At 36.3% G+C, this 18,627-nt stretch overlaps 1 protein-coding gene across 4 annotated transcripts in view; it reads left to right on the forward strand.

The window, feature by feature from the left end:
• Lrrtm4 (leucine rich repeat transmembrane neuronal 4) overlaps positions 1-18,627 on the forward strand; it is a 782,955-nt gene that overhangs the window by 18,512 nt on the left and 745,816 nt on the right. The window contains exons 2-4 of one of the 4 annotated variants that reach the window (XM_031382239.1): positions 2,019-2,299; positions 2,727-2,809; positions 4,723-6,269. In XM_031382239.1, coding sequence (XP_031238099.1) covers positions 2,806-2,809; positions 4,723-6,269 — 1,551 coding nt within the window. In that variant the 5' untranslated portion in view covers positions 2,019-2,299; positions 2,727-2,805. Of the gene's footprint in view, positions 1-2,018; positions 2,300-2,605; positions 2,810-4,722; positions 6,270-18,627 lie in introns of those variants that run through there. The other 3 variants (XM_031382240.1, XM_031382237.1, XM_031382238.1) reach the window with 3 other exon arrangements.

The following is an 18,627-nucleotide window of genomic DNA, read 5'->3' on the forward strand; positions in this document are numbered from 1 at the left end:
AAAAAAAAAAAATCCTGGAACTAAACCTACTGCTTTTCTTTTTTCTTTCTTTTTTTATTTTTTATATATTTTAGTTTTATTTTTTGGTTGTTTGAACCATACTGCTTTTCATTTTCTTTTAGTACTTGGGTTTTTTGATCCTGCCTGACCTACACTATACATAATATCTGGCCAGCCCATCAAAAATATTCTTTTAATCTTACTGGTCTTTTTTCTTTTCTGAATCAACAATTTACCCCTTATTCAATCTTCTGTCACTGAATGTATGGGTAGGTTTTATGTCTCCATGTGAACTACAATAATTTGAAGAGACTGCATACGTATCATTTTCATTGATTGATTTATTTCCTTTCAGCACCCAGAATTACATTGCCTCTTGTGGTATGAATTTGCATTTTAATAGGTATTAAGTCTTAAGCCAAAAGCACACATTTCTAAAATAGAAGCTCAGGTATCAGTTAATGGGAGGGATATATGTAGGGGACCCATGATCCCTTTTTATTTCTTTGAGAAATCTTAGTGATTAAACAAGTGTCTGTGACCTTTTACTCATAAATCTGAGAGAAATAATGAGTGTTCGCCATCTTTTCACTCCATTTCAACAAATAATATTTGATCAAATAAACTAAAAACAAAGTATTTCTAAAAATTATCCATTTATGAGGATTGACTCCAGACATAAAATTTTCTGTAAAATCCCTTTGATATTTTCAAAGCTGCTGAATTAGGGCTGTGACTACCTAGCAGTCTCTGCACTACTCTGCATTTATTTTCTTGGGTTACTCTAGGTATATTTAGACTATTATCTGTCAAAATAATTATAAAATAACTAAAACTGTGAAACACAACAATGTAGGTATGGGAACAGAGAAATAGCTCAGTGGTTAGGAGCATATATTCCCCTTAGAGAGGACCCAGTTCCTATTCCCAGAACCTATACAGAGACTGGCCGAGTACAGTTCCAATGGATCTCATGCCCTCTTCTGGCTTCTGTAGGCACCAGGCACACACATGGTGCACAGACATACATGCAGGCAAAATACTCATGCACATAAAATGATTTTTAAGTGTAGGTAACATAATATTATCAGGTTCAAGTGTCCCATACAAATTCAACGAGGAGTATAGATTTTTGAAAATCACTCCCCTCAGATAGTTTATGATTTCATCACTCCTAATCTTAAGATAGTCTGCACATTTTAGAGAAGAGTTAGGATAGTATAGGGAAGGAATGTTCTTTTTCTTTCAGGATGGCAGGCACAACAAAACAGATAATTTGCATAAGAAAAAGTTCATTGCAAAAGTGAATGAGTGTTAGGAGAAGCAAGTGCAATAAAATTGAGAAGCTTTAATTCAGTTATTGTCTGACTTTCAGTCTCTGTTACCCAGACACTTGGTAACTCAACTGTAGCTGAGAAAGCTCTAAAGTTTTATATATATATATATATAACTTTATATATATGTATATATGTACATATATATAAATTTTACAAAGTCACATTATAAATCACTTGATAAATGTACAATGTAGCAGACAGACTAGGTGTTATTGACAAAGGCTGAGTGATAATGGAATGATCAGACTTAAACATTTCAAGATTAACTATCTTTAAAAATAAGCATAGTGTGCTCTTTCCCGAATGGGATGGTATCCTTATGTGGTCATTTTTTAAAACTGAAACTATAGGCAAACCAACAACTATAAGTAACAATAAAAATTATTCCTGCTATTGAAAATGAGGCAATGTTGTCTGTGGCACCCTGAAAACCATTTTAAACCAAAAGCAACTTTCAAAACCTACTAATCACAGACATTTGGAGGGAGAGAGACCTAGGAAGTTGCCAACAGCTGCTGCAGCTGTGAAGCATAAACCCAGTCATAAACCTTTTATAATTTATACTATTGGGGGGGGGGGAGAGATCCTGTGCCTTTAATTTCCCTTTCTGAGCAGGGAAGGCTGCACAGCCTTGACAAGCTCACTTGTTCCTGTCTTTAATGTGCAATCTGTTTTCTCCAGCGGAGGGCACTCAGTGTATCACAAACTCGAGCATTAGCACCAACCAGCTCTGAGCACCATCAGTCTCTGGAAAGCCTTCTGAATTAGACAAGGGCTGCCTCTCAGCACAGCTACAAAACACTTTCAACCTGACCAGCTAAATGGATAAACCTAGCCTGCATAGCTTTTAAACTGGGGTCTCGCACAGCACAGGCGGCCTGCTTGCTTCAACAGCTGAAAAATCCTGAGGATGAATTGCTTTATCTGGGAATGGCAAAAGCCCGCACAATAAGGAATGCCAGGTATTCTGAGGATTTTCCTTTCCCCTTTTTTTTTAAATCCCTTTTCTCTCTCTCTCTCTTCCTCTCTTCCTCTCTCTCTCTCTCTCTCCCTCTTTTTTTTTTCCCACAGAGAAGTTGGTTACCTCCGAGATGAGCTGTAGCTCTTTTCACAGATTGCCAATTTACTGCTAATGTGTCCCTAGTGAATTATACAATGGTCCTCAGAGCCTAGAGGCCCTCCCCCCCCCCCCCCCCCCCCCCCCAGCGGCTTCCTCTTCCCTGCCCCTTCATCCCACCCCGTGCTGATTTTTTTTTTTTTAAGTATACGTATATCTATATTATTTGTGTGTGTGTGTCTGCCTGTCCTCTCCGGGGAAGTTTACATGGGGCTATGGGCTCACATGCGGGCTCAGAATGGTTTGAATGACAGCTGCACTGTGTCATGAAGGTGGTGGTGATTTCTACAGGAGAGACCAAATAAGAAGAAAGCTGAGAGAGGGGGGCAGACGGTTTTTGGATGACAAAGGATGGGTAAGCGAACTTTTGTTGTTTTCTTCTCAGCAAAGCTGATCTTAACCCCCGGCATCCTCAGCTGGGCATTAGCTGCTAAAAGACCAGGAAACAGGCACAAAGCGGCAACCTCTACTTTACCCGTTGTCTCACTATAGTTGCTATTATATTTTTAGATCCTTTTCTTTTGGCAGTGCTTTATTTTTTTCTTTTTTTTCTTCTTTTTTAATCTATAAATGCATAACGCGGACTTAAACACACGCTGGAGGGATAGCTTTAAGACTGTCTCTAGCGTCTGCGTACCCACAGCTTGGGAACAGAGCATGAAATAAATACCTTGTTTGCTTCTATTTCCTGATAATCTGAGCCACGCTTGTGTTCGGGTTGCTGTCAAGAAGATTGTTAACACTTGGCTGTGTGGGTGCAGGGGTGGGGTCCCTACTTTATCAGAGGTGGCACCGGAGGCTTGTTTGATCTTGGAAGCTGCATCCTGAACACAGCTTCCAAATTTCCAGTAGTCATTTGCCAGTTTTGTTTTTTTCAAGTGTGACTGGCTTTTTTACTTTTCCCTCCCTCTTTCTCCTGTCTGGGAGAGCTGGGTTGTATTTCAATGAGACTGAAGCTGACAAGCAAACAGAGTGCAAGAGTGAGTTAAATTTAAAATTAAATAAATAAATAAATAAAGAGAGATAAATAAAAGAAGAAAAAAGGAAAAAGGACAACTCAGAGAGATAGAGAGAGAGAGACAGAGAGAGAGAGAGACAGAATTTTTAGACTAGGATTTTATCTATTACTTAAAAAGATGACTATTTAAAAAGAAATTACAGCCTGCAGTAGTCACTGTCTGTCTGTCCCTCTCCTTCCCGTTAAAAAATAATATACCTACGGTTGAAGGTGGAGAGGAGTCCCCTCTCACGCTATGACTTGGAAATGCGGCATAAATGCTAATAGATTGCAACTTTGCAGGCTTTCTGAAGTTAATGGAGGCAGAGGAGAGATGGAAAAGCTGTCAGTGAGAGACTTAGGTCAGGACGGTGGGGAGGCTGATAGCAGGCTTTCTTCCTTATCTCTCAAATTCGCAAGGGCAACCCTGGGGGGATAAAAACAGCCATGTATCTAATAACATGATTAGTTTATATTCTGCAGATTTTGTATATAAACTTGATCTTTTAGTTAGGGCTGGAGGTGTCTGTGGTATAGGTGATCACATATCTTAGCTTATATATACCTGGACATGGGGCCAAAGTACACAATAAAATATGTTTCTTAAGCAACTGAGAGTCCCTCACACTGTTATGAACCATGATCTGTGGACTGTCTGTGTATATTCCCATGCCATTTTTCAGGGCTCAGGGATTGCAGCCCTTGTATGCAGTCAGTACGTAATTCAGGCAGAACAAACTTGGATTACTTTGACAGCATCCCGGAAGCTCTTTTGCTAAATCACTGCCTGTTTGTTCAACTAGGAAAGAGGTGCCGGAACCAGGTTTCCTAAGTCATGGTTCTGATTTTACCAAAAGATGCAGTATACTTCTGTTCAGCACAATGGGTCGATACAGTGACATCCAAATGTTATTGTTATTCAAATGTCAGCATTCAATAAAAAGCAATGCCCTGAGCTTTTCAGGGATGGGATAGAGTAGCACTCTTGGAACTCAGAGAGGTTTTTCCACAGTTTTCCAGTTCTGTGATGTTATGAGGACTAAGGGGGATAGAATGAGGTCTAAGCAGCAAGCATGGGGCACTAAAGGAAGGAAGATTTGTAATTGTTAAAATGTGTTCTTCAATGTACTATCCGGTTCTTAAATTAAGACAGGGCATCCCCGTGCTGATGTTGACTGTTTGTCAGTGTGCCACCCCTGATCTGGATGAGCCTGTGGTGCTGTATGACTTCTGTCTGACAGTGTGCATCTGTGTTCTCTTTACTATTGTAGGTTTCCGTCTAATCACGCAGCTGAAAGGCATGAGTGTGTTTCTGGTGCTACTTCCCACCCTGCTGCTGGTTATGCTGACGGGGGCTCAGAGAGCTTGCCCAAAGAACTGCAGATGCGATGGCAAGATTGTATACTGTGAGTCTCATGCCTTCGCAGACATCCCTGAGAACATTTCTGGAGGGTCACAAGGTTTATCCTTAAGGTTCAACAGCATTCAGAAACTCAAATCCAATCAGTTTGCCGGCCTTAACCAGCTTATATGGCTTTATCTTGACCATAATTACATTAGCTCCGTGGATGAAGATGCCTTTCAAGGGATCCGCAGACTGAAAGAATTAATTCTAAGCTCCAACAAAATTACCTATCTGCACAATAAAACATTTCACCCAGTCCCCAATCTCCGCAACCTGGATCTCTCCTACAACAAACTTCAGACCTTACAGTCTGAGCAGTTTAAAGGCCTCCGGAAACTCATCATTTTGCACTTGAGATCTAACTCTCTAAAGACCGTGCCCATAAGGGTTTTTCAAGACTGCCGGAACCTTGACTTTCTGGATTTGGGTTACAATCGTCTCAGAAGCTTATCCCGAAACGCATTTGCTGGTCTTCTGAAGTTGAAAGAGCTCCATCTGGAGCATAATCAGTTTTCGAAGATCAACTTTGCTCATTTTCCTCGTCTCTTCAACCTGCGATCCATTTACCTGCAATGGAACAGGATCCGCTCTGTCAGTCAAGGCCTAACATGGACCTGGACTTCCTTGCACACTTTGGATTTATCAGGGAATGACATCCAAGCAATCGAGCCTGGCACATTTAAATGCCTCCCCAATTTGCAAAAATTGAATTTGGATTCCAACAAGCTCACCAATGTCTCCCAGGAGACTGTCAATGCATGGATATCCTTAATATCCATCACCCTGTCTGGAAACATGTGGGAATGTAGTCGTAGCATCTGTCCTCTATTCTACTGGCTGAAGAATTTCAAAGGGAATAAGGAAAGTACCATGATTTGTGCAGGGCCTAAGCACATACAGGGTGAGAAGGTTAGCGATGCCGTGGAGACTTACAACATCTGCTCTGATGTCCAAGTGGTCAACACAGAAAGATCACACCTGGCGCCTCAAACTCCCCAGAAGCCCCCGTTCATCCCCAAACCTACCATCTTCAAAACGGATGCCATCCCAGCCACCCTGGAGGCAGTGAGCCCATCCCCGGGCTTTCAAATTCCGGGTACGGATCATGAGTATGAGCATGTGTCGTTTCACAAAATCATCGCAGGGAGCGTGGCTCTGTTCCTCTCCGTGGCCATGATTCTCCTGGTGATCTATGTGTCTTGGAAACGGTACCCAGCCAGCATGAAACAACTCCAACAGCACTCACTTATGAAGAGGAGACGGAAAAAGGCAAGGGAGTCGGAGAGACAAATGAATTCCCCTTTACAGGAATACTACGTGGACTACAAACCAACGAACTCTGAGACCATGGATATATCGGTTAATGGATCTGGTCCCTGCACATATACCATCTCTGGCTCCAGGGAGTGTGAGGTATGAACCGTGATCCTCCTAAAACCATTTCCACTGCGGGGAAGGAGAGGTAAATGTTTGAGGCTCTAGTGGTGTGGCTAATCACTAGAAAGATTAACGACCCTTTTGCTTTGGGGTTTTGCTCAGTGTGAAAGGTTACTTAATTAAATTGCAACCACCAGGAAACTGACTACTTTAAAAAAAAATGGTTGAAACTTGAAAGAAAATCATTCAAGGATGGGATTAAGTTGTAATAAAATACTATGTTAAAACACCTGTTTTTTTTTTTTTTTTTCAGTTGTTTAGGGGATTTTGTTGTTGTTATTTTGTCTTTGTTTTTGCTTTTTGTTTTTTTTTTTTTTTTTTTCAGTTGTTTAGGGGATTTTGTTGTTGTTATTTTGTCTTTGTTTTTGCTTTTTGTTTTTTTTTTCTAAAATAGTTTGTATAGAGAGGTTGGACTTAGAAACATGAAATCTCACAAACAAAACCACTCTGAAATTTATGTCTGGTTCTTGGTGATTGACTTTTGTAATGGGGTGAAGATGGAAGAGCCAGCTTAATTTAAAATCCAATGAGTTAACCAAAATTATAGGAGGTAGTGACGATTTAAACCAAAGAGCATTTGACCCAAGGTTTGTCTTATTTTGCTGTTAAGTTTTAGTTTGAATTAAAGCATGCAACCAGGAAGTCACAGCCATGTTACATGTGTTGCTCATTATTATACCAGCATAGAGAACATCTAAGGCCTACTGTAGAGTTGTATAGAATTGTCTCACACTTGTAAGGATATTTTCTCTTTACTGTCTGCTTTTCTTTTGTTTATAATTACTAGGACATGGATCACTTTTCAAAGGTTTCTTAAGTTATATTTGTGTTATACTAGAAGGGAAGTGAATTTCCATATTTTATCTGCTCCTCTGGTAACTAACAGAAAGCCAACTTCTAGTGGATGACTTGACAGTAACATAATGACAGGCATGACAGAGCCTGCTTGTCATCTTTGCTGTCCTCCTCAAAAGAAAGGACAGAAACTCCTGTTAAATTGACCCAAAAGTAAGTGATGCAAGTAGTTATGAATAAAAAGTGTAATTTTGGCTGGGGTCTTTTTATTTGCATAGAATCCTCAAAGGGATGTCTGAATTTCATGTTGGATTCTTTTCATTTCTATGAGAATAAGTTTGGTTCAGTTTCTGAGTATCTAATTTAAAAGGACACTTACAAGAACACATTACATGAATAGAACAGTGTTCACCCACTTCCATTTTCTGATTGGATTACACTGGATATATGTTGTTCTTTCATTGGTAAAATAATACTATGTAACAGCCAACTGTAAGGTTTGGTTGCCAGGATACTTAAGCTGATAGAAGGTTGTTCTGGCAATTGACTATTTTAGTATTTGATATTAGATGGTATTTTCAAAAGTGAGTTTTAATGAGTGTTTAAAGATGGTGCTCTTTCTAATGTTAGTTATAACAGTTAGGAAACATAATTTGTTCTTTGGTAACATATACCAAGTTTTCCACAGACCTAAACACATATATTAATGGGAGTGTTTTCAGATGCTGCAGTGAATTTGAAATAATCTCAAACTTAGTACAGTTTGGACTTTTTGAACTGTTCTTTGCTGAGTTTGTTTTCTCTTTCTTGCTTTCTTTTTTTTCCCATTTGTGTACTATTGAAAATAAAAGACATAATCCCAAATAATAAACCCCCAAAGAAACCTGTATAAGTGATTGCCCTTAAAATTTAAAGAGAATAAAAACTTTCTATGAAAGTCTAACAAGGCTTGATGTTTTTCTTGCAAGCCCACATTGATATGGTAGAGGTGAATGTACACAAAGCAATTGCATCTTATTATATTTTGGATCTTTCTTATATCCATGATTCTCTGAAAGGCTGGTACCATGAAAACTGATGGAAAATCCAGGTCTATTCATATTTTCTTTGGAATAGAATGATGATTTGAGATTCAATGAGAATGAAGAAAGACTTTCAAAGAAGGACTAGGGGGGAAAAAGAGGTGTCCTAAAATTTTCCAGAGTTCTTAAATTACAGGTTTTTTTTTTCAGACATCTTAGACATTATTGTGATGGTAAATAAAGAATGTTTTGTTTCCTAAAAGTGTAATTGAAAACACAGAATACTATATATGCAGAACAGAGAACTGTGTATCTATGAAACTGAACTGGCAGAATTGAATATCAAGGCAGTAATCAACAAATAACTTATACAATGCTGTAATGATGCTCTTGAATCAAATGGCAGATAGGCAGGAGGACTGAACTCTTTGTCCTGGAGCCTGGAAGATGGTTGACTATATACATTTTACAAAATTGTCTTCATTGGCCAAAACATAAAACTTAAGCTGTTAAACTTTTAAAAATATTTCTTTATTCATAAACTTAAGTACATTCTCAAATAATGGAGCCTTCACTCCTACTTTGGCTAAAATATCCAGATATTGGTATAAAACATGGATTTATAAAAATTAGCAAAAGAAAATTCTGAGAATAAATTAGAGTCTCAACTTCTTGTCTTTGTCACAAAACATTCCACTATTGAGAAACTGCCCTTTGCCAGGCAGTGGTGGCACATGCCTTTAATCCTAGCACTTGGGAGGCAGAGGCAGGTGGATTTCTGAGTTCGAGGCCAGCCTGGTTTACAGAGTGAGTTCCAGGACAGCCAGGGCTAAACAAGAGAAACCCTGTCTCTAAAAAACAACAACCACAACAACAACAACAAAAAAACCAAAAAAAAAAAAAAAAACCAAAAAGAAACTGCCCTTTAAAGAAAGGTTCTCTATGAAACTATGAAACAGGACCAAGAAAAGAGCCATGTATTTTCCCAGATTATTATTCTAAAACTTACTATATTCTGCCTTGCTCACGGCATTGTTTATATAAATCATAACATCAGTAGCATAGACTAAACAACTATTTGTACATTTATAGCATAATTTTGTGATTTAAAAAAATAATAAACTCTCTCAAATAAAGCTGTAAGTTTTCCACTGGAACATGTTGTAGTGATTGTTAAGTTTCTAAGACAATGCCTTGAAAATGAAACTATTCAATCAAAGATTCTTTGTACTAATTGATTTATTTAGTTGTCATTAACTAAAGATAGTTGAGATTTCCATCTTGTCTGTTTCCTACTAATGTGAAACTGTAATGCCCTCTCATTAGGATGGGAAGTCTCTCATTATCAGCCGCTCAGATAGCATCATGTTCAAATTCAGAACATTTCCTTGTATGTTTTCCAAGAGAAAGTTATGAACAATTCATATGCAAATATCAGATTGATAAATTGGGAGAGAATACTTTAACAGCATAGGTAGTATTTCTAATATCTATAAAAGAAGAATTTAGTACATAGTTGTTGGTGACTATTATGATTAATGGAACAAATATGAGAAACATACACATATCTGTTACTATACTGAGTCAGTCAGTGTGGATGGCTGAAAAGTTGGCTGAATGAACTCTCAGCTAGTGGATTCACCTAAAACTTGGGAAAATTTTATAAACAACTGCAATTGTTCATTTTCCAAACAGCTTCTGAAATCTTACATGATTTTTCTCATTAATCATATCACAGGGATGATGCTTGTATATACATCTCACCCTTAGGTTTTATGAAGAACAAAACTTTGAATATCTAGTTTTTCCAAGACTTGCTTTCTCAACTGACAAAAAGACATTTACAAAATTAGCCTGTGTGAATACAGGGAAAAGAAATACTTTCCGGTTTGTCCTTCATGTTTTAAAGCAGTACCGTTGAACCATGAAAGTCAATGAAACGAGTCTGCAATATTCTTCATTCAAAGTGCTTAAAATGCGAAGTCCGTAAAGTTTGTTTTGAAACATCAGTCCCACAATGCTAGCAGTGCTACCATTAGGAAAAATATCAGTATGGATGATGATTTATCTGTATATTTTCTACATTTTGGATATTCCAATGATATACTTTAAAATAAGCAAGTAGCATAGACAGTCAGTTCTAATCTTTCATGGCTATGCAGTAAGATGGTATATGCTAAGGCTAATTCTTTGTATCAAAATAATTGAAGGTACTAGGTCAAGTTCAAACTATTGATGTGAAGAAGTAATATTATATTCTTTTGACACTTTAGAAGTTGTCATTTTGTGGGTGGCTGAATGGATTTCCTAGGCCTGGAAGTGAGAATTTTTAGGTGAGCTGGACTCAGTGCTTTTGTCTCATCTACTTAATAAAATAGTTATAGAAAATACAGCTATATTTTGATGAATTAAACAACATGATAAGTTGTTATAATTGAAGCTATATCTTATATATCTTGTATATCTTTGAAGCATATACAAAATATTTATGTATATATGTGTTTTATATAAGAGCTTGTACATACATGCATCAGTATATTCATGTGTCTGCTTATAGATGTGTACACATTTCTACAAACAAGGCAGAGGTGATGGAAGAGAAACACAGAAAAATATAGTTTACCACAGAGGTAATGACTGCTTTTAATACTAATGAAAATAATGTGGTGTGAGAATTATTAGGATTTGTTAGTAATACATTTTTCAATTTAAACCTATAATCTAGTTTTTTACAAAAGAAAATTTAATGTAGTCAAATTCAAATCTTTATGACATATTGGGATTTGAGTCTGATGAGGTATTTCTTTTTACTTTGACCCATCAGTAATATTGTATTCAATGAGCATAGTATCTCCCACATCAAAGCAATCTTCAATCTTCAAACCAATAAATTTTGTAAAATCTCTACAGTCATGTGCAGGATTAAGTCCAAAAATCCAGACATGGAGGAGAAACTAAGCTATTTTTAATCCTTTGTCAATGATAAAAGAAAAAAAATTACCCAAGATACTGACTTAAAATTACCTGCTCAGGTGAGTCGCCATACGATGCCTTCTTTTGGGAGAAAATACATAAACTACACATTGGCCTAATGAGCATCCAAGAATGCAGGCATGCATACCTCCGCTTGTATCTTAACATTCTGCCAAGTAGCTACTTATTTTGAAAGCACTTAAAAGTATGAATGTCTTTTTTAAAATATCGATTGTCTGGTTTGATCCAATTAAAATCTCTTTTGTGAATAGTGTTTTCATTAGAATTTGAAATTGGTACTTGTGAAGAGTGACAGCTGCCAACAAGGTCTGACATGACAAATTCAGGAAAGATTTCTTTTTAACTGACTAAAATGGTTCAGTTCATTTCTGGGCTTTGCTGGAAACAGCATCTGAAGGCATGGTTTGAAGAATGGGGTGTGCCCTAAGAGTCCAATCTGAGAAGTCTAAGTCTTAAGAATGTATAGATTTGATTCAACTCAATGACTTACATAATCCCATTACTTTCTTCTTGCTACTTTTTCTTTATTGGATAAAGCACACAATTTCCATCTTCAAACTTGCCTTCGTAGACAGCACTGTGCTTTAAAGGTTGTTCGGCAACATCGGCATCGGTGACTCATCTGCCTGCTCATGTCTCTATAGAGTTTTGTGTCAGTAAACCATGGGGAGTGTGGCACCTTGTCTGTTACCAAGCACTGGGAATTATGAAACATTAGCATTTCTTTTGGTTAGGAAAACATGTAAAGTAATGCTGAATACCTTTTAAAAATTTAAATTCCTTCTACAGTACTAGAAGTGGCATTATTCATCCAGTCAGTTTAATAAAATCTCAATATTCTTAAAAGGGAGAGAAATCATGAGGCTATTTTTCTCATGTCTACCATAAGCCATTGAAACATTAAGTCAGGGTGTGGAAGGCTGAGAAACATCACAGTATTTCCTATGTTATTAAAATCATTGGTTTTCAAATGAGTATCTGCTACATTTCTTTAAAGCCACCTTTAAAAATCCTGTTAAATAGTTTAAAATAATGTTTCACTGCCCAGAAATGAAGCCTAAGTAAATTTAACAGTTGAGATATTTTTACTCTTTTGAAGAAAGATATTTGGGTGTATCGTATACATGAGGATATTTTTTAACATTTTATCACACACAGTGTGTGCGTGTGTTTGTGTGTGTGTGTATGTGTGTGTGTGTGTGTGTGAATATAGCATATGCCCTGTTGTAGTGATACACAGGTGTAGTTGAGACAATAATCTTCAGGAATTATTTCTCTCCTTCCACCATGTGGGACCAAGACATCAAGCCCAGGTTTTTAGGCTTGGTGACAAATGCTTTTTTCTCACTAAGCCCTGTTGCAAAATTTGTCATTGGAAGATTTGGAAGTAAAGTAAGAGTGAGGCTGATAAACCTTTAAAATGTTATGGAAATAGTAAATGTAAAATCTATCTAGACATATATCATCCAAAATTATAAAGAATCACAACTAAGGAAAAAACATTGAAAACAAACTCCAAGTAATGAACTTTACAGCACATAACTTAGTAATTTTGCTTTGTAGCATTATTTTCATACATGGTAATATTTTAGTGGTATATGAATGATATTCTTCTGTGTAAGCATCACGATAATTCTGGAATACTCTCCTTAATGAACCATATATACATAATCCTACATACTGTTTTATACACATTGATGAACCAATAGTATAGACACATACATGTATATGTATACATTATAATAATGCATACTTTTCTTTTCTTCACTAATTTATGTAGTTTATGTGATTCATCTCCACAACCAGTATTCCACTAATGCATTAAATGGAATTTTAAGTCAGCAGTATTTCTGTTTGCTCCTTTCTGTCCCTGAACTTAGTCTTAAATTTGAAAAATACTACCCTCTTGTAAGCGTAAGCAGTGTTTCTTAGGTTTTGACACAGTTATCTTTCTTTCCTCATTTTTCAGATGTCAGGGCTAGTGGTATAAAAATGTAATCATTAATCTTGGACACACAGGTCATCTTACTAATTTTTACTTATTTCCCTTTAAACATTGTTCAATCCCTATAATTCTAGTAAGGAGATTGTAACTATAGCTTTAAAACTTCAACATAAATTTATAATGTTCATTTCTACATAATAGTTAAATGTTTGGGATCTTCCAATCTCACTGAATTATAGACAAGTGTTTTCATTCAAACGAGGTTTAATATAAGCTAATTGTTTAAGAGACTTATTTCTTTAGAGTCTCAGAGAAATACATATTTCAAAGTATAAATATAGAGAGTTATTCTTTATTTTCACTGAGGGGATTTCAAAGTTTAAAGCTCAATTGTGTCCACATTACTTATGTAATAGCAACAATTAGCATTATTCAGGGAAAAACAACTGCCCTCAATTCGTTTGCATATCTATTTTCACTTTAAAGGCATAATAATTTTGCTTACTTGCCTGATTTTTAAAAGATATATGAGTAGATGAATCAAACTGAAATGAAAAAATATTATAATTTTATTTTCTTTTAAATTTTTTTATTTATTCATTTTACATCCTGTTAATCCTGACCTCTCCCAGCCACCAATTCCCACAATCCTTACCCCCAACTCCCATCCCTTCTTCTCTGACCAGGTAGACCCCTTTGAGTATCTTCCCATCCTGGAACATCAAATCTAGAAGGCTAGTTGCTTCCTCTTCCACTGAAACCAGACAAGGTAGCCCAGCTAATGGAAGACTGGTCACTTCTTTCTCAAATTACCATTATAGCAACATGTTTGAAGTGTTGAAAAATGTTAAATGTTGATTTCTTGCTTTTCTTACTGATTTAACAATTTTCTTAAATGTATTCATAAGACTCAAATTTTCATTTTTTCATACCCTAAATTTGATTATGATGATGTCACTAATATACAGTTTGATCTTTGCAGCTTTGACATAAACAATTGACAGTGATTTACAAAAAACTTAAACAAAAGGAAATAGAAATTAATGCTTCCCACATCTTCTCTTTTGTGGCCATGAGAGAAGAAAAATTGATATTTCTTTCTGTGTTTATAGATCCATAGAAGAAAGAGCAGAGAGGTCAGCTGTGGACTGTTTTAGGTTGATGGCTACCTACTGCATGGACCAGTATTGCACTGGTCCAGTGGTTAGATCAAAGGGTGAAAAGAGGTCTCAGATTTGAGACTGACTCCCTTGGTTTTACCAAGATTGGACAAGTAAATATGTAACTGACCTTTCCGTGATATAATTTTTCTATCTATTGAACTGGGATAATAACTTTCCTAGTAACTGGCTGACATGATTAATGAGGCACTGTTTGAAAACTCTCTGCACTCCTTCACTGTAAATATAAATGATTATTAAGTAGAAGCCTTGATGTCTATGGAAAAATGCAAAATCCAATATGGCTACATGATTTTTCTTGTTATTATTAGTTATAATGATGCCAATAATACACCTGACATAAAAACAAGTATTTTGCTTACATTTTTTTTCTAAACTGGATAATAACCCTGACTTTTCTGGCCTCTGTCTGAGCTGTAATTTAGTTTGGGCACAGGCACAGTAATATTTAATAATACCTTAAGACTTTAAAAATATTCTATTGGCTGAGACATTTATTCACCTTGCTAAGAAATAATATTTATGATTCTTTTATTGGCATCATTCTAAAAATGATCCATGTTAGAAACACAACATATAAATCCTCAGTCTCATCAACTGTCACCTCTCAGTTTATTTTCTTGAAAAGAAAAAGTACTTCTAATTCCCTCAAATGTTCATATCCCCAAAATGGGAGCTTTCAACAAAATATAGGAGATTGGTTGTGGTTTAAAACCTTACTTACTAATTTCAAGAAGATGTGAGGATTTTGCAGTTAATGTTGAAGTAATGTCAGCATGACTACAGTTGATTTGACCTATCATGCTGTCTCTCTCACAAACATATAATAATTTAGTGGAGTGTCCACATCACACATATGGGAAGAGAATCAACTACTGGGGGCTGGTTCCTAAAGAAAATGTGCATCCATATACCTATTAGTCATATGATTACAAACTAGAGTGGCTTCATTTTTTAAAAGGGAGCATAATACTATATGGTTATCCTTATATAAGCAGTCCTTTGGTGGCCAAAACACTGATAAAGTGGTGCATGGCTACCTATGTGTCTATGTAGCTACCCACCCTATATCCAACTCTATAAAGGATACATATATATGTCACATTTCATGCTTCATGTGAATATTTATGTTGATTGACTATAATTCAAGTTCTTACTTTTACTGAAATAGCTACATTATATCATTACTTTTCTCCCCATCCATATTTTATATTGTAAAGTAAAATAACAATTTTTGTTTTCCACAAGGACTACTTAACAATAAATGTTATTAAACAAGAGCAACACTGGCTAGTGCCCTTAAACACATACACACACAATCACAAGGAGAGAGAGAGAGAGAGAGAGAGAGAGACAGAGACAGAGACAGAGACAGAGACAGAGAGACAGAGAGAGACAGAGAGAGACAGAGAGAGACAGAGATACAGAACTGATAAAGAAAACTACTTTATCGACTAAGGAAGTTCTATTGGTATAGTACTCACCTAGTGTGCACAAAGCCTTGGGTTCAGTCATCCTCAGAATCATACAAGGTAGGTTTGGTGAAGTACTCCAGGGGTGGTGGCAGGGAGTCAGGGGTTCAATGTCATCTGTGTTTATTTGTAAATTTGAACCTGAGTACATGATATACTTCTCAAGAAAGAAGGAAGGGAGGAAGGAGGGAAGGAGGGAGGGAGGGAGGGAGGGAAGAAAAAATGGAAGAGGGGGAAGGGGAAGGGGAAGGATGGGGGATGCACTGGTAAATAGATATGAGCTCCTGAATCCTCATTCTGGAGATCACTATGATCCTGGATCCTAGATATCCAGGAATTATCATCATTTCAGAGACCATGTCCAAGTCTTACCAACAGTATGATCCCTTACCATTTCTCAACACAAAAGCCTAAGTAAGTTGTGGTGGATCCATTTGGAAAAGTCTGGAAAATAAATAGACAGTTAAATGATAGGAATATTTTGGAAGCTAGCAGAGTTCTTCACATGGCTCTGAGTTCTAGGTGGGTGAATAAACCGTTTCAGACCTGGGAACTGATTGTACAAATGCAATTCTCTTTGAGTGGTTTTAATTAGACTTTCACTTCTTTGTTTATACAATCTCTTTAGTAGTCTACCTATACTGTTCTTTGGAGGGACTCTATGACCCTCTTGGTGACTGACCCTTTTTAGTCAGGCTCTGTGAGTGCTTTGATATCCTATCATTGAGGTAACACTGTGATCATGTCTAAGTTGATGGAGTGACGGCCTCAGTCCTTGTGCCTCCCATGATCCTTCGCTCCAATTTTTCTTACAGGTCAAAGTTCCTACTGCAAATACTTACGTTAATTTTTTTAACATAAGTTAAAGTCACTGCTCCCTCCCTGTCTACCCCCTTCCTTCTCCACTTCTCCTCTTAGCATGTGGGGGGCCTCCTGGGCATCTGTCCATCATGGTATTTAAGTCTGCAAGATTAGGCACATCCTCTTCCATGGAAATCAGACAAGGCAGCCCAGCTAGAAGAGCATATCTCATACATAGGCAACAGCTTTTGGGATAGCCCCCACTCTGGACACACATGAAGACCAAACTACATTTCTGCTATGTATGTGCGAGGAAGCTGAGGTCCAGCCCATGTATGTATTTGGTTGTTGGCCTAATTTCTGATAGCCCCCAGGGTCCAGATTAGTTGACTCTCTGGGTCTTCCTGAAGGGTTCCTATCCCTTTCCAGGTCTGAAATCCTTCCTCCTATTCTCCCATAAGAGTCCCTCTCATTCTAAGTTCTCATCCATAGAGAACAGCTGCATAGCACTCTTTCCCTCTACCTTAGCTCCTTAGCCCCATTCTTTCCTGTCCCTCCTGAAGAATAAAATTTTTTAAATTTATTTTTCTTTTAGTCTTTTTGTAAAAATTGAAGCATTCTTAGATCTCAAATTTGAAACTTGAAAGGAAATGGAATATAAAATTTACAAATTTTGCCAGTCAAAATCCCCTTGACAACTTGTCTACAAATGTTGCCTTTTTACTCAAATGATAATAGTGTAAGAATCAATTTAAGTCAATATTCCATTATGTTTCCCTTCATCTTGATTATAACATGTTCTTCAGGAATTTTTGTAGGATCAGTCACTGTATAAAAGATTGGCCAAGTTTATTAGAAAAGAAAGAAATTATCTGTTTATATTGTCATTGTAATTTCCTCTGAAATTTTATTGAAACATAATGTTTAATTATATGGGCAAATATTCCCATTTTATTACATTATTTTATGGGTTTATATATGTACTCCTATTTCTGATACAAGTATCTAAGAATATAAAATATTATACTTCTGTAGAATAACTTGAAGTGTTTCTTTTTTCTATCATTTCTTTAACAAATGTGTTTTGAAAACTATTTTGAAATGTTTAATGATAAATTATTAGTAAATTAAGCAAAGCAATTAAAATTTTAATGCAGAGAGAAAACCCTTGGGAAATTCAGATGTTTATTCCTAAAATTATAGGAGATGTTGTCTACCATATCATATCAGAGGTATACATGTTTAGATGTGGGTCAAAAACAATACAAATATGATACTGAAATCTAAATGTCTAAAGACTAAAATGAGCAGTTAAAGATCCTCATTTTAGGATAATAAGGAATATTTAATAATTATATTTTATTTCATAATTTTTTAAAAAATTCTTTTTGTTAAGCAATTGTGCAATTCCAAAGCTTGTAAATAGCTCTGTTTTATAATTAAAACATTATTGTACAGAAGCTGCAAATTAAACATGAAGAAGACAGACCTACTGGCATATGCTTTTCAGTCCAGAACCTAGTTGAGGTAGTGCAGAAGCAGAAATATCTCTGTGAGTTCCCTGGCCAAATTTTTGTAAAAAAAAAAAATAAATAAGGAAGATGGGCCGAGTGACACATTCCTTTAAGCCAAGTACCTGGTCAGGATGATATAGAAACAGAAATATCTCTGTGAATTAATTCCATGTCATAACAGCAACACTAATAATAGCAATCTATGACAGATTCAGAACTAGAAAATCCATTGTTCTTGCTTCTACATGTTACACAATACCACATGTACATGTTTACACATATGATTATTGGATGTTAGTTACAGTGACCCCAAAGAAAAAATATTTACCTCACTTTTTCAAGCTATTTAAAATTATATATGGCCTTTTGTGTGACCACATGATTCACAAGATTTTCAACTTTTCTACATGCACACCAGATTTAATAATTATATTTGCCAGCAATCTGAGAGCTTTGTTTTGCTCACTGCTGAATGTGTTAATTTTTGTTTTTGTTTTATTTTTTGATAGAGGGTTTGACCCAATTCTCCCTTTTCTTCTCCCAAATACTCAAATTTGAGATGTTCATCACCAACCCTAGTTTGTCTCTCTGCTTCTAATGTAATAGTTTT

This window comes from Mastomys coucha, unplaced genomic scaffold (genome assembly GCF_008632895.1).
Source record: "Mastomys coucha isolate ucsf_1 unplaced genomic scaffold, UCSF_Mcou_1 pScaffold20, whole genome shotgun sequence".
In the NCBI taxonomy this organism is placed as follows: domain Eukaryota; kingdom Metazoa; phylum Chordata; class Mammalia; order Rodentia; family Muridae; genus Mastomys; species Mastomys coucha.